Genomic DNA, 14,687 nt, shown 5'->3' on the forward strand with positions numbered 1-14,687 from the left:
GGCCACAACTCCCCCATCTCTGTGGGTTCTTAAGAGATCTGGTTTTCTCTTCTTTCTTTTTTTTCTTTTCTTTTTTTTCTCCAAGAGGAAGAAGTGGGCTTGTGGTGCTGATGTAATTTTAAACTCTTAGCCATCCATGCATGCAGTTGTGCACACATTGCCTACACCAGAGGCACACACACACTTAAAGCATGTTAGGTCTGTGTCTGTCCCTTTAATGTTGTTTTCATCAACTGAATGATCGCTTTCGTGTTTAGATGTAGATGTAAATTTTTTTATCCCTATTTCTGAAGTTTGTTTAATTGATTATTTTTAAACAAGTATTTGAAAGCTAATCCAGTCTTTGGATATGATGATCTTTCTTATGTGAACACTTTGTACACTTACTAATACATATATTTTAAGCATCATAAATATATGTTTATAGTTTGAGAACATCATAGGCAGTATCACTATGATTGAACAGAAGGAGCCACTAAGGCACAAAACATCTCAGAGTGCCTTAAATGGTAGGACTAGACATCGACATACATAAGTGTGTATTTGGGATGTAATGAGGTGTAGGTCTGGCACTGACCTGCTTCCTGCAAACTGTGACAGATGCAGAGAGCGGCGCCCCCCAGAGGCCGGAGGAGCAGCCTGTGGCTGTGGCCAGAGAGCATGTGACCGAGGAGGACGTGGAGATCTTCAGGCGGGTCCAGGAGCTCTCCGCACAGGTGAGGCAGAGTGGGAACCAAACTTAAATGGTGTGGATGGGCCAACACTAATGATCAATAAATGTGAATAGTGTAGGTTACAGAGCACACCACTCCAGGGTCAACCTTTACATTTCATTTCCTTTACTGCTGCCAGATCTGGTCACCAGGCAGTGGAATTTGATGGCTAATCCAAAGTCCTCTGTGGGCAGAATGTCCCATTTTTCGACCCATGTGTGACGGAGAGAGAAAATACTTAGTGGTCTTTAGTGTTGGCAGTATTCAACATTATGTGTCATCATTTGGGACTGCAAACTGTTTTCGTTGGAGGACCGTGTTAACCAATGTTGCTGAACTTTAAAAACCAAAGAAACCTTGTAGCAGTTACTCCTTAAGCTTATATGGGTTGTTCATTCCAAAATGAATCTTTAGTCAAAGTGTGTATATACAGTGTTTTAAGTAAGTCCTCTTTAGAAATGTTAATTTTGACAGTATGTTTACTTACAGAAAAGTACAGCTGCACTCATCTTACAAACTCCTGTGACCTCTACCCTGTAGTTTAAGATATTTAATATTCATTTGATTTAATGGGGGCGTTTCTATGGATTCTGCAAGAATATGGAAATTAAAAACCTTTTAATGCGAGAAATAAATGAATTTCCATTGTGGAAGTGGGTTGCTGGCTGCTCTCCATTCATGCTGTGTTGTGCCAGTGCTCATGGGCCTGTTTTATGAGTGAATTATAAACCCGTGGAAGTATCTTTCCCATGGATCATTTGGAGATGCCATCTGTGGGCTTCCTGAGTCACTTCCAGACTGATGTCTTTTTATTGCTGTGTGTGTGTGCGTTGCTGTGTGTGTGTGTTTGTGTGTGTGTGTGTGTGTGTCTCTCTCTCTCTCTCTCTCTCTCTCTCTCTCTCTCTCTGCAGAGAACGGGGAGTATGAACATCACAGACTCCTCAGGCCGTAGCCCTGCGGTCATTGAGTTTGGAAAGTATGAGATCCAAACGTGGTACTGCTCACCTTACCCACCTGAATACTCCCGGTACAAACCTGTTTATGGCTCAGAGCAGAGCAATACTGTTTGTCATTACTGACCTTTATCATATTTAATAATCATTGCCCTTAATAACCGTCAGCTGGTGTTGTCCTCATTTTCTCTGGGGATGTTTTTTGCATTCTTTGCAGGTTACACAAGCTGTACCTGTGCGAGTTCTGCCTGAAGTACATGCGGAGCAAGAACATCCTGCAGCGGCACGTCAAGAAGTGCGGCTGGTTCCACCCGCCTGCCAACGAGATCTACCGCAAGGCTGACCTCTCTGTGTTCGAGGTCAGCTCCGCTCCTCTCAGAACAGACCCGTCTTTCATCTTTCTCTCTCTTTGCCTCTCTGCTTCTCTGCTTATAAGGGGCTTAGCAGAGGGCCTTGTCTGTCTGCCCAGTCTGGCTGGGATCACTTTCTCTGGTTGCTGGGTGTTTAGATATGAATCCTTCTCATTTTTATGTGGTTGGTTTTTTTGTCTTTTTTTTTTTTTTTCCCTGATTCCTTTTTCTCTTTTTATTCAATTTTTCCTCCTGACCAGGTTGATGGCAACGTGAGCAAGATCTATTGCCAAAACCTCTGCCTGCTCGCCAAGCTTTTCCTGGACCACAAGACGCTGTATTACGACGTGGAGCCCTTTCTCTTCTACGTTCTCACAAAAAATGATGAAAACGGCTGTCATCTCGTTGGCTATTTCTCAAAGGTACGAGTGCAGAACTTCCCACGCACGTGCGCACACAGAGTGGAAAGATAGCTGATGTTAATAAATTGCGCACTGAGGGTTTTATGAAGTTGTTGGATGATATTGTTCTTTGATATCCGCAATCTTGGCTTGTTGCGGTGAGTTCCCGGCACTTTCTTCGGTGTGATTAAACTCTGTCTCCTCGCAGTCCGTGCCATTGTAAACTTCCTTTCTTAAAATCCAAACAAATATGCAGATATGTCATCTGGATGTCTGTATGTGTGCCTATCTGTCTCTGTCTAAACACAAGAGAGGGTAAACCCTATGTGTGTGTGTGTGTGCGAGTGTGTGTGTGTGCGAGTGTGTGTGTGTGCGAGTGTGTGTGTGTGTGTGTGTGTGTGTGTGTGTGTGTGTGTGTGTGCACGAGACAAGGACGGTGGCAGGTGCAATATATTGCAGGCTTCAGCAGAGCTTTGACACTCTTGATCTGTTTCTCCTTCCCACAGGAAAAGCTTTGCCAGCAGAAGTACAATGTCTCCTGCATAATGATCATGCCCCAGTACCAAAGGCAGGGCTTCGGACGCTTCCTCATTGATTTCAGTAAGTTGCCTAATGCCTTTGAGAACTTGATATCGTCCTACCACCTCCCCACCCTACCCCTACCCCCTCACTACCCCCCTTCCCCCCCTCACTATCCCCCTTCCCCTCCCATCCAGCCACCTCTTCGCTTTTAGTGCGGTCACACGATTTATTAAAGGCCCTTTAAATCTCTTCTGTGGTCGGGCGATTAAACGCGCAAAGCCAATGACATGCTCCTTCCTTGTTTTCCCTCACAGAATGTGGATACCAAGCACATGCAAATGTGGTTAATTGTCGAAGGCCATTGTTTCCGCGTTGCATACAGAGCGGGTTCCCCGTGTTCTAATTGTCAAATGTATTTTCTCCGTGTCATTCTGGATTTTTGGGGGGAAGAATGGAACAATGTAGTCATGATGGCTAGAGCTATTTGTGTGCCTTTCTTTTCTTTTTCGTGTTTTTTTTTTTTTTTTAAATTTCAAGCAAAGAAAAACTGAGGTGGTCTCATTTCTTTTGTTGGCTTTGGCACTCCACATCTCCTTAAGGATTTGTGAGAATCGTGTGTGTGAGTGTGTGTTCTTGCGGAGATGTAATGACACATTAGGCAGTTAGGCCTATTCAGAGAGTGATGATGAGAAGAAGGAGGCTCACACACCATTGAGAAATGTGGAGAGAAGGAGAGAAAAAAAAAACACTTAAAAGGAGGAAGGGATCATCAGAGATATTGAGAGTGTGCCGATGACAAAGGGAGAGATTAGCACGAGATGAGTGCCAAGAGCTCTCAGCTGCCTCCCAAAGCCGTTTCTGGGGGGAACGGCGGCCAGTGAAGTTGAGCTCTCTGGATTACTCTCTCTCGTCGGACTGTGGCAGAGGAAGCCTTTTGTTGTCTTGTGGTTCGGTTTTTGTTAGTGTACACACGTAGGCGGCAGGTAGAGCCGCTGTATGCTATACCGTGGCTTACCTGTGTGTAGAAGTGTTACTGAGACTAGAGGAGCTGTTCTTCGTGTATGTGTGTATTACAGAAGAAGAAATGTAATGTTCTGTAACGTTCAAGATGCGTTTAATGTGCATCGGCTTCATATGGTGCATTGAACGGGTGTGGTGTGACCTTGGTAGTGCCACACTTTGCCCCGCTGCGCCAAACCCATCAGGACACAACTCCACAATTACGCCTGATTTATTTGTACATACAAAGCTAATGATTTAGTCAGTGCTTACACATTAAAGATGACCCAGAGCGATGTCTCTCCCCCTCCTCTCTCTCTTTGCATGGGTGATCCCCCTGTGCGGTTCGTTCCTCTCCGCCGATTGAGTAAACACTGGCCTAATTACACGAGAGGGGGGCGGGGGGGGGGGTGGGGTGGGAAGACAACGATGAGCTGCTTGGTGCTGTATGGCGGTGCTTTAGCTGTTTGTTTTGATTAGATTCGCTTGTGCGGTTTCCCCTCGCTCTCAGTTTTTGAGCGGCGCCACACATTTAAAAGACGTTTAATTAATTTCACGCTGCAGGTAATGGATGACCCTTGACTGGCCTGTTAGGAGACAAATTACTGATAGAAGTGGCTTCCCCCGTTATATTATTATTTAACATGTGGGCACTCCCGTTCATTGTCTCGCACACGCAGACTCTTCGGAGCGATGCCGTCCAGCTGCTATTTGGCTATTTATCCCCCAGCCTCTCTCTCTCTCCTTCTTTCTTTCTTTCTTTTTTTTCTTTTTATTCCTCTCCTCCACTCGCCCGTCCCCCACACACCCTCTCTGCTGCCCTTGCCAGCATGTATCATACCATCCGACAGGCTGAAGGAGAGAGAACAGATTGCCTCTCATCCTTTCTCCCCCCCCACCCTTTGAAGGTGGAAATGGAATGCTTTCAGGAGGCCGATTCATGTCACCTCACGAACAAATGTGTTCCTTTTCCTGTTTCTTTTTTTCATCATATGTTTTTCTTAGGACATGTCCTAATGCATTGTAAAGAATGGCCCAAATCTTGTGTCTACACTATACCTGTTTGTGTCTCTGCATCATTCTGTCATCATGATGTGTTCCTCTCTTTCTCCCTTGTCTCTTGTCCCTCGCTCGTTCTTTCCCTTTCTTTCTCTGTTTCCCTTTCTTTCTCTCGCTCTATATCTTTCTTTCTTTCTTTTTCGGTCTCCCTTCCATCCCTCGCTCCTCCTCCAGGTTACCTTCTCTCGCGGCGGGAAGGACAGGCGGGCTCCCCGGAGAAGCCGCTGTCAGATCTGGGCCGCTTATCCTACTGGGCGTACTGGCGCAGCGTCCTGCTGGAGCAGCTGCACGCACTGGCTGACCGCCGCCTCAGCGTCAAGGGCCTGATCCGCGCCACGGGCATGTGTCCGCACGACATCGCAGACACACTACAGCAGCTCAGCATGATCGACAAGCGCCACGGCAGGTGTGTGTGTGTGTGTGTCGTTTGTGTGTGTCGTTTGTGTGTGTCGTTTGTGTGGATGAGGGTTCGCCCACAGTGTTGGGCAAGTCTATCAGCAATCTCATCTTCTGGCAAAGAAGTGTTTTGACCCAGGAAGGAAGGGGTAGTGGTTTTCTAAAGAAGTGTCTTGACCCAGGAAGGAAGGAGGAGTGGTTTTCTAAAGAAAAGTGTTGATGCCTAGATTGCCTTGTTGATGCTACTCCCTTCACCCCGCCCTTCCCCTCACACAAACACCCCGTATACATTTTTGGATCGCACCCAAGAAGAATGTGTGTTAGGAGGCTAACTGCTCTGATTTTATTTGACTTATGAATGTGATGGGCAGTGTTGCCACTATATTTATTTGATGTGTAATATATCGACCCTATACTTTAATATAGTATAGTGCAGTTCCCATTGAGTGGCTCAAACCTTATTGATCCGATTTGTCCAGGTTTGTGATCGTACGCAGAGATGACCTGATCCATGAACACATGGAGCGGCTGAGGGCTTGCCCAAGGGTCAACGAGGTCGATCCCGCCTATCTGCGTTGGTCGCCCACGGTTACGGTGAACATCGTGCTGTCGGAGGAAGAACGCGAAGCTGAGATGGACGTACGTGTGCAACATGCAATCACACACACACACACACACACACACACACGTCTGCACGTGATGTATGTGAGTAACATGCATTCACAGAAACAGACGCACACAGGCGCATGTCTTCATATGATGCGCGCACACACGCACCCTCACACAAACACACAGGCACACAGGCACACGTGAACACAGTCTCACCCCACAATCACTCCTGAGTCACCTCACAAAGCACCTCATGAGACCAACCGCAGCGAACACATCAAAGCACTTCCCCCCCCTTTAGGAAACGCCCCGAAACAGAGCCACATGTCAACTCCATTTTTATAGACTTGCTCGCCTCATTACTTTTATGAGCATGCATACCACATTCCCTGCTAATTGCATTTAGCCTCATATTAAACACCGCGCATCAACACCTGCTTTTAAAATCCCAACATCCTGAAAATAATCCTGTTTGCGTGGAGCACTGCTATTATGGAATTCTTTTTTTCCCCGTACTTGTTTCATCGCCAACGCGAAATGTTGTTTGGTTTGATTAGTAAGAGACCATTAGACGTTTAGGCGTGTGGTGCTGTCAGTAAACGTCTAATGATGTGCAAAATTGCTCGCATCCGCTTGCGCAACATAATTAGTCCTAAATATTCCATGAAATGTGATCTTCCCATGGTTGTTTAACACCACTCCTTCGCTGTGACAAGCATCTAATCAAGACTCAGCAATCTCCCCTGGTTAGGGGAAACATTTATTAAAAACGCTCATCTGAATATTTATGCAGACGGGAATCTCTCTCTCTCCCTCTCTCTCTCTCAATGGGGGTTGCTCATCAGGTTCCTAATTCTGACACTGCAACAGCTTGTATGTCAGTTTTTCCCCTGCTCCCATTCATTCTCACAACACTGCTCTGTTTCCATTCCCCTGTTCTGCTAACAGGCGGAGCGACTGACGGCACGTGCCAGCTGCTGGGAGAAGGAAGAGAGGGACTCGTTCACCGGCCACCGCCACATCGCCCGCCGGCACCTGGCCAAGATGCGCTGCAAAAACCCGTACCGGCACTTGCAGCACTGCTCTGCCTCAGAGGACAGCGAGGACAATGATGCGGAAGAGGAAGAGGAGGAAGAGTATGACAGCTCGCCGCCCATCCTCACCAAAGCGCAGGCCATGTTCGGGGTCAAGAGGAAGGTGAGGCTTCAGTGAAGCTATAAATTGGCAGCTAGTCCGGATTTGGGAAGCAGGGCTGACATTTTGGATGAGCTACTTTTCTCTGGCACGGACAAGATGAGTTTTTGTTCCGGTGGAGAATTTAACATTTAATATGCAGTTAAGTGAATGGACACAATGTACTGTAGGAAAGCCCAGGTGAAATTTCTTTACAAGACATAAGAAGGTCTAGGTGCCCATACAAAACAAAACCCACATAGCCTTGTCTCAGACAAATGTTTATATATTTTTTTTTAAAGCTTTATGTTTCTAATGAGCTGATTAAGCTAATCATTGTTGAATTCACTATAAAATGATCCTGTATTTTGTGGTTCCTTTCCATTTGGCATGGTTGAGCGAGCCAAATGTTGTAAAACATGACATCTACTACTAAAGCCCTTGAGTAGAATCCCCATTTGACTTCAGGCGTGAGGATGTTAAATTGCTGGTCTTTAAACTGATGCTTAAACCAGTGTTTTTATTTAAACATGTGTTTTTGGTTGCCATCATCGCTGTCGGTGCTACTCTGTTAGCTGAGATTTAGCTTGACTGCGTTAAGCAAACAGCAGTCACCTCTCTTTACCCTCCAATTTTGGGTTACTTTGCCCCTCCCTCACCCAAGCTTCCCGGTAGCCTTAAATCAACACTGTTAGTCTTCTGTATTTATTAATGGTGTATACAGTCTGCAGTAGACCAAATATTTGTGTGTGTGCGGGTTCTGTGTGTGTGTGTGTGTGTGTGTGTGTGTGTGTGTGTGTGTGTGTGTGTGTGTGATTTTTTTTTTTTACTTTACATCTCCTTAAGAGTAGTCATAACAGTTTTGTCTGTGAACTGGAACACTGCCACCTAGTGTCTGTGGCGGTATAGCATGATGTGATAGTGGTGCTCCTCTAGCAAGTGATTATTTCCTTTAACATGATGTATATTGTTCTCATGTTTTGAAAAGATGGGAGAAAAGTATCATCGAAAAAATAAGCAAAAGCATTTCATGTGTTTAGTCAAACTCTTTGTGACTGTGTGTGTGGTTGTGTGTGTGTGTGTGTGTGTGTGTGTGTGTGTGTGTGTGTGTGTGTGTTGTGAGAGCAGCTCGAATGGCTTGTGGTTTTGGTTGTGCTTCATGGCTCATTTGTGGCTTTCCAAAAGGAGGCTAGAGTCTGCTGAGAGGAAGAGTTGCCCAAGCGCTGTGGTTTGCTTCCAGCGCTTTTGCTATTTTTTTGTGTGTGTATCCCTCCGTCTTTTTCTCTTCTTTTTCTCCTCCTTCTTTTTTACTTCTATGGCTTCTCGAGAGTCTTGGGGCTTGGTAATGAGGCCACAGCTTGAACCCTCAATTTGAACTTGTGCTAAGTATCATTTTTGGGGTTTTCTAAAGCATTTCACAGAGAGAAAGAGGCATGCAATTACAGGTTTCAGGTTTGCGTGTCACCCTGTGCTAAGCAACGACTCACTGATTCATCTTTCACGGTTTTAATGTATTTAATTTTTTCTTTCAGAAAACCATTGCACTCAAGAAGAAGCGCGGCCGCAAGCGCAAACGCATCAACAGCAGTGTCACCACGGAGACCATCTCCGAGACGACAGAGGTCCTGAACGAGCCCTTTGAGAACTCCGAGGACGAGAGGCCCATGCCACTCCTGGAGCGCTCTGCACGATTAGGAGACATGAGCGAAGAAGAGGAGAAGCACAGAGACGAAGAGAAGGAGACTCTCACTGTGCGACCGACCAAGAAACGGAGGGGTCGGCCAAGGCTGCTGAAGAACGAGGAGAGTGACAATCGGAAACATTGGAACGAAGGCAATTTGACCTTTTTTTTTGTTCTGAAATATTATACTGAGGCTTTTTCCTTTTCTTTCTTTCAACCCCGCTGACTGAGCCAAAATTGCTTAGCCCTCGCAGCAGACTTCCATTGTCTGACAGTAATAGGGTTCTGGTTCATTTCAAGTACGCCTTTTCAGCCGTGTCACAATAGGGGTTTTACAGTGGGGGAGAAAAGAAAAAAAAAAGGCAGCAAACCATAATTGAATATCCTGTTAGCCATTTCCCTCGAAGAATGACTTGTTAGAATGACTTTTGTGTAAACTTGGGAGAATAAGGCAATAAAGTTTGGAATTTGCATGCAAGTCACGGCCTGCAATACAAAGATGTGTGAATACTAAAAAAGGATTTTATTTATTTATTTTTTGCTCATTCTATCGTAGGTTCCGATGTCTCGAAGAAACTGGGGATCCCCCGGCCAATCAAGCGCAAGAAGGGCTGGCCAAAAGGAGTCAAGCGCGGCCCCCCGAAGTGGCGGCTGAAGAAGGAGTGTAAAATGGGCTTCAAGCTCAACCTCTACACCCCGCCCGAGACGCCGCTAGAGGCTGACCACCACATCGCTGCCGAGGACCCTCGATTGGGGGGTGGGGGCGACGACCCACTGGAGCCCCCAACCATCACGGAGGAGGCCAGCGAGTCGGGCACGGCCCCGGGATCCGTGGACACTGATGCGGGTAGGCTCCAGTCCAGGCCCGCTAGCCCGGATCAGCACCTCGCCAGCCAGCCGGGCTCCCCGGTAGGCTCCCCCGGCCAGGAGGAGCTCCAGCTGTCAGCAGCCTCACCAGAGCAGGAGGATGATGACAACGACATGGAGGACCAAGACGAGGAAGAGGAGGAGGAGGATGAAGAGGAGGAGGAAGAGATCAAAAGTTCCATCCGGGTTGCAGCTCAGCAAGAAGAGGAAGAGGAGGAGCTGGAGGAAGAAGAGGAAGAGGATGATGAAAATGAGGAGGAGGAGGAAGAGCAGAAGCCCAGTCGTGTAGAGGAGCAGGACCAGGACGCGGACGATGAAGACGACAGTCACAACGACCCCGCTGTGGTGGAGAAAGAGCAGGATGCGGCCGAGCAGACCAGTCTGAAGGAGGAACCTGACTACGCTCAAGATCTTCTAGCTCCCAGCGAGCCAAGCAGCCCAGTCCCTGCTCCAGAGGAGCCAGTCATTCCCAACAGCACAGCACCCTCGCCCTGCAGCAGTCCCGGTATTCCAGAGCCACAAGAGCCAGCAATATCCAACTTTGAGCCTCCTGCAGAATCTGAACCAGAGGACGAAGACGAGGAGGATGAGGAAGAAGAGGAGAACCAGCCAAGTCGTACTCCCCCTCATCTTGAGGAAGTCGAGAGGCCCCCACCCAGTCCCCCGATACAGGCGGATCCCCCTTCCGTCTGCCCGGAGACAGACTCCGAGACGGCACAGGCAGTGCAGTCGCTTACCCAGGAGGCCGAGCGACAGGAGGACAGCGGGATGTACGCAGACTGTGTGGAGACCCAGGAGGCCTGCCGCAGCCTGCAGACGTACACGCAGCTAGAGCGCAGCCCTGCGCCGGCGTCGGCACATGGCGCACTCGACGACTACTCCCAGTCGGAGCGCAGCAGCCCCATGTCCTCCGTCCCCTCCTCCCACCCTAGCCAATCGGTCCGCTCCGCCAGCAGCCCCACCGTCACCGTCCTGGAAGCCGGCAGCTACACCCAGATCAGCCCCGAGCAACAGGGTGGTGGTGGTGGTGGAGGTGGCGGTGGTGGCTCCATCTCCGTCCCTTCCCTGGCCATGGAGACCAGCCCCATGATGGACGTGCCGTCGGTGTCGGACCATTCGCAGCAGGTGGTGGACAGTGGCTTCAGCGACCTGGGCAGCATCGAGAGCACCACAGAGAACTACGAGAACCCCAGCAGCTACGACTCGTCGCTGGGCGGAGGAGCAGGGGCGGGGGGCCCCGGAGGAGGATCGGCAGCGGGGCCGGGGTCCTCCCAGACCAGCTGCTCCTTCGGGGGCCTGGCACCCAGCAGTTGTGCAGTCAGCCAGCAGATGGCCGGCCTCATGCAGCCCGGGAGCCTGAGCTCGCCCCAGCACTGCATAAGCAGCGTCAAGTCGCCCAACTGCATAGTGGTGGTGGAGCGGCCGCCCAGCAACAGCCAGCACGGACCCCACGCCGGACACCCCCAGCACGGGCAGCACGGCGGCCAGCACCCCCAGCACAGTCTTCTGGCCCAACTCGGGCCGCATGGACAACATGGACCGCACGGTCACAGTCATGTGGCCCAACACGCTTCGCACAGTCACCTTAGCCAACTCGGACAGCACCCTCAGCACCCACACCACCCGCAAAACGCATTACACAATCCACACGCTTCGCATCCGACTCAGGCTCAACACGTTCAACACGGCCCTCACAGTCAACACCCTCAACATGTCCAGCACGCTCAACACGGGCCGCAGCAACAAGCGCTCCACGCCCCACACCCAGCGCAGACCCAACACAGGGTGCATGCACAGCACATGCCCACGCGAGCGCAGCACGGCCAGATGGTGCACCACACCGCCCCCCAGACCCCACACAGGCAGCATGTGGCTCTGAGTCAACACACCCAGCAGCACTCCACGCACGCCCAACACGCAGTCCACGCTCAGCGCGCTCAACATGTCCCTCACCACGGCCATGGCCACAGTCACGGCCCCCACAGCCAACACAGCCTTCACCCCCAGCAGCAGTGCGGTCTGCCTTCCAACTTCTCCAGCCCCATGCAGCTGGCCGAAATGGCCGGGGAGAGCGGCGGCCCGCCAGGCCTGAGCCTGTATGAGCGCATGGCGCCCAGCGAGTACAGCGCCACCTACGGGCAGCCCTCGGCCACCTTCAGTTTGGCCAAGCTGCAGCAGCTCACCAACACGCTAATGGAGCACCCCATGCCGTTTAGCCACACAAACACCCCGCACCCCATTAGCTCCTATGCAAGCGGCGGCGCAGCGCTCTCATCACAGCTCAGCAGCCACAGCGGCCCCCCTGGTGGACCCACCCAGCCCCAAGCACCCCCCACGCCCAACCTCACCCCATCTCCCATGATGCTCCAGCGGAACATGGGCGCCGCCGGCATGGGGCTCCCGTCGTCGCAGAGGATCCAGACGCAGGTGGGCGGTGGCACCTCCGTGTCCTCCGCTAAGAGCCATGCTGCCGCCCGCTCCAAGTCCACCCCACTGGCACACCCCCCTCACCCGGCTTCACACCACCACGCGCCCCCTCACGCTCATGCCCACGCCCATGCCCATGCCCATCACCACCACCAGCAGCAGCAGCAGGTGTCTGTGCCCATGCAGGCGCCGAGCACCACCCTGGGTGCCATGCCGCGGCACGTCAACATGGGCGTGAACATTATGCCGGCAGCGGCTGCCTACAACTCCATGAACTCCATGAACGTAAACGTGCCGACACTCAATGGCATGAACAGCTACCGCGTGAGCCAGCCCATGATGAACAGCAGTTACCATGGCAACCACGCATACATGAACCAGTCACCGCAGTACCCTATGCAGATGGGCATGATGGGTAGTCAGCCCTACCCGCAGCAGGCCATGCAGGCACCACCGCCACCGCATGGCAACATGATGTACTCCGCAGCCGCAGCAGCAGCCGCTGGTCACCACGGTTACATGACCACGGGCATAGCCAAACAGTCTCTCAAAGGACCTTTCATGAGGAGGTAGCTGAAGTCCCCCGCACACATATACACACACGCGCACACACACACACACACACACCTACACGTTCATATGGTCTTGAGATGCACTGCTTTTGCCTTTCTGTTTGTCTCTGAGTCATGACCCCTTGAAGTTACTGAAAACCAGCACTTGGCAGGAATGCAAAAATGAAAAATCAACAATAAATAAAAAAAAAATTAAAATAAAGAGAGAAAGTTATTTTTGACATTAGAGAAGCATTTGTGCTATTTCTTTCTTTTTTCTGAAAAGAAATTGGAAGCCTTACTTAATAAAAAGCTAATAATGGTAATACAAAAAAAATTGGAATAGCCTTCTGGGGGGGATCGGGACTAAAGGGGGCGGTGTTGCCCAGTTCCCCCCATCCCTCCCACCCCCTCAGGGGCAAACCGTCTCATAGCAGCTTCCTAGAAGCCATGAAATGTGCCTGCTGCAGACGGAGCGAGTGGACATCATGGCCTTTTCCAGCCGACCTGTCAAACAGTGCTGAAAAGTCCGTTTGTACCATACTCTTTTTGCCTTTGTACATTTAAATTATTCAGACTTATTTTGCAAAGTTACGATTAGCATGCTACAGAGTCTATGTTAGTGACAGTGCATTCAAGTAGTACTGTACATGTGTCGTGCTTAATAGCAAGCCATTTTAAAAATGTTGGGCCTTCACTAGGTTTCCCTGGACTGGGGAAAGAAGATGACAAATTATATTTTGTTAATTCTGATACTGTACAAAAAAGAAAACACCCCTGTAAACTTAGTCCTTGTTTTTGTTTTGTTTTTGTTTTATTTCTTTCTTTTTTTTTTTTGTGTTTGAAAGGTTTTATTGATATGTACTGTATGTATAATTCTGAACTCTTTTTGTAACAAATTTCTTCACGGCAGCTTTCTGTTTTATAATGCAGACTGATGTGTCAGAATAATAAAAACACATATATTTCAGAATTTGTACCCAGTTCAATTCCAAAACATTTCGAAATGTAGACTGATCTCAGAATTAAAACGAAAGTAAATGGCTATGATATAGAGACCTAATTTAGTCCAAAGTTGATATTTTACAAAAAATGCCTTGGAATTTACACTTTCATTCCATGTGTAGATTTGTTTTCTATCTTTATAAAACAATGTTGGATTTCTATTTTACATAAAGGTGGTGTAGAGCCTGTGAATAGACCAAACGAAAGCTAACAGACAACTGCATGTAAAAAGCGACTTGTATTTGTGTTTTGTTTATATCACTCTTTTTGTAGCCTTTGTACCAATACAGAGTGACTGGTACTATGGCAACGGAGTCAGAGGTTCAGGGTGGGTCAATCCTGGTCATATGTACAGATACGACGCTACGACAAGTCATGTATTTATGAGTTATCATTTAGTCAGTCGAATTAAAAACAAAATGCTGTACATTTTAGCGTAAAATAAATTATGATCAACCATGTATTTACACTTCTCTTCTGTTTTTCCATTCTCTTTTTATCCTCGCGATTTGGTGGTATGTGTGCCTCCTCTTGTTTTGATTAGCTCATATGCTTAATGGATTTTTATCATCTCATGTCGAGTCCAGATTGCCTGTGCTTATTGAGGCAAATCGAATGAAGACACTGACGACAATGAAAGCATCTTCTGTTTCTCATGCCCATGTTGCCTATGCGCTGTGTTTTTCTGGCTGGCTGTTTAGATCATGCTGTTCTTGGGTTGTACTTCAATGATTTCTGGTGTCTCACTCTATCTGCCAGATCCTGGGAGTAATCGACGCTAATCGGCCACTAAACGCTTCCATTTACGGTTAGAAAGTGGTCTCCTTGTTAGAACCCATTTGACTATTTGCATTAAAAGCCACTGCCCACATTCACAGAGTGAATCACGGCTTAATGTTGTTGGTTTGTGTGGGTATGAAATTCTATCTGGAGTGGGTTGTAGCAACGATCCAAATCTTGTTTGTTTCCAGGAAAAAAGGG

General features: G+C 48.8%; 1 protein-coding gene across 2 annotated transcripts in view; it reads left to right on the forward strand.

Moving 5' to 3' along the window:
* The window catches only part of LOC308363202 (histone acetyltransferase KAT6B-like), a 28,404-nt gene extending 13,737 nt beyond the window's left edge, over positions 1 to 14,667 (forward strand). For both annotated transcript variants that reach the window (XM_080835993.1, XM_080835994.1), the window contains exons 8-17: positions 601 to 716; positions 1,625 to 1,740; positions 1,884 to 2,025; positions 2,277 to 2,438; positions 2,924 to 3,017; positions 5,172 to 5,403; positions 5,873 to 6,032; positions 6,951 to 7,199; positions 8,708 to 9,008; positions 9,413 to 14,667. In XM_080835993.1, coding sequence (XP_080692119.1) covers positions 601 to 716; positions 1,625 to 1,740; positions 1,884 to 2,025; positions 2,277 to 2,438; positions 2,924 to 3,017; positions 5,172 to 5,403; positions 5,873 to 6,032; positions 6,951 to 7,199; positions 8,708 to 9,008; positions 9,413 to 12,723 — 4,883 coding nt within the window. In that variant the 3' untranslated portion in view covers positions 12,724 to 14,667. The remainder of the gene's footprint in view (positions 1 to 600; positions 717 to 1,624; positions 1,741 to 1,883; positions 2,026 to 2,276; positions 2,439 to 2,923; positions 3,018 to 5,171; positions 5,404 to 5,872; positions 6,033 to 6,950; positions 7,200 to 8,707; positions 9,009 to 9,412) is intronic.
* The last annotated feature ends 20 nt before the right edge of the window (positions 14,668 to 14,687 follow it).

This window comes from Sprattus sprattus (genome assembly GCF_963457725.1).
Source record: "Sprattus sprattus genome assembly, chromosome: 3".
In the NCBI taxonomy this organism is placed as follows: domain Eukaryota; kingdom Metazoa; phylum Chordata; class Actinopteri; order Clupeiformes; family Clupeidae; genus Sprattus; species Sprattus sprattus.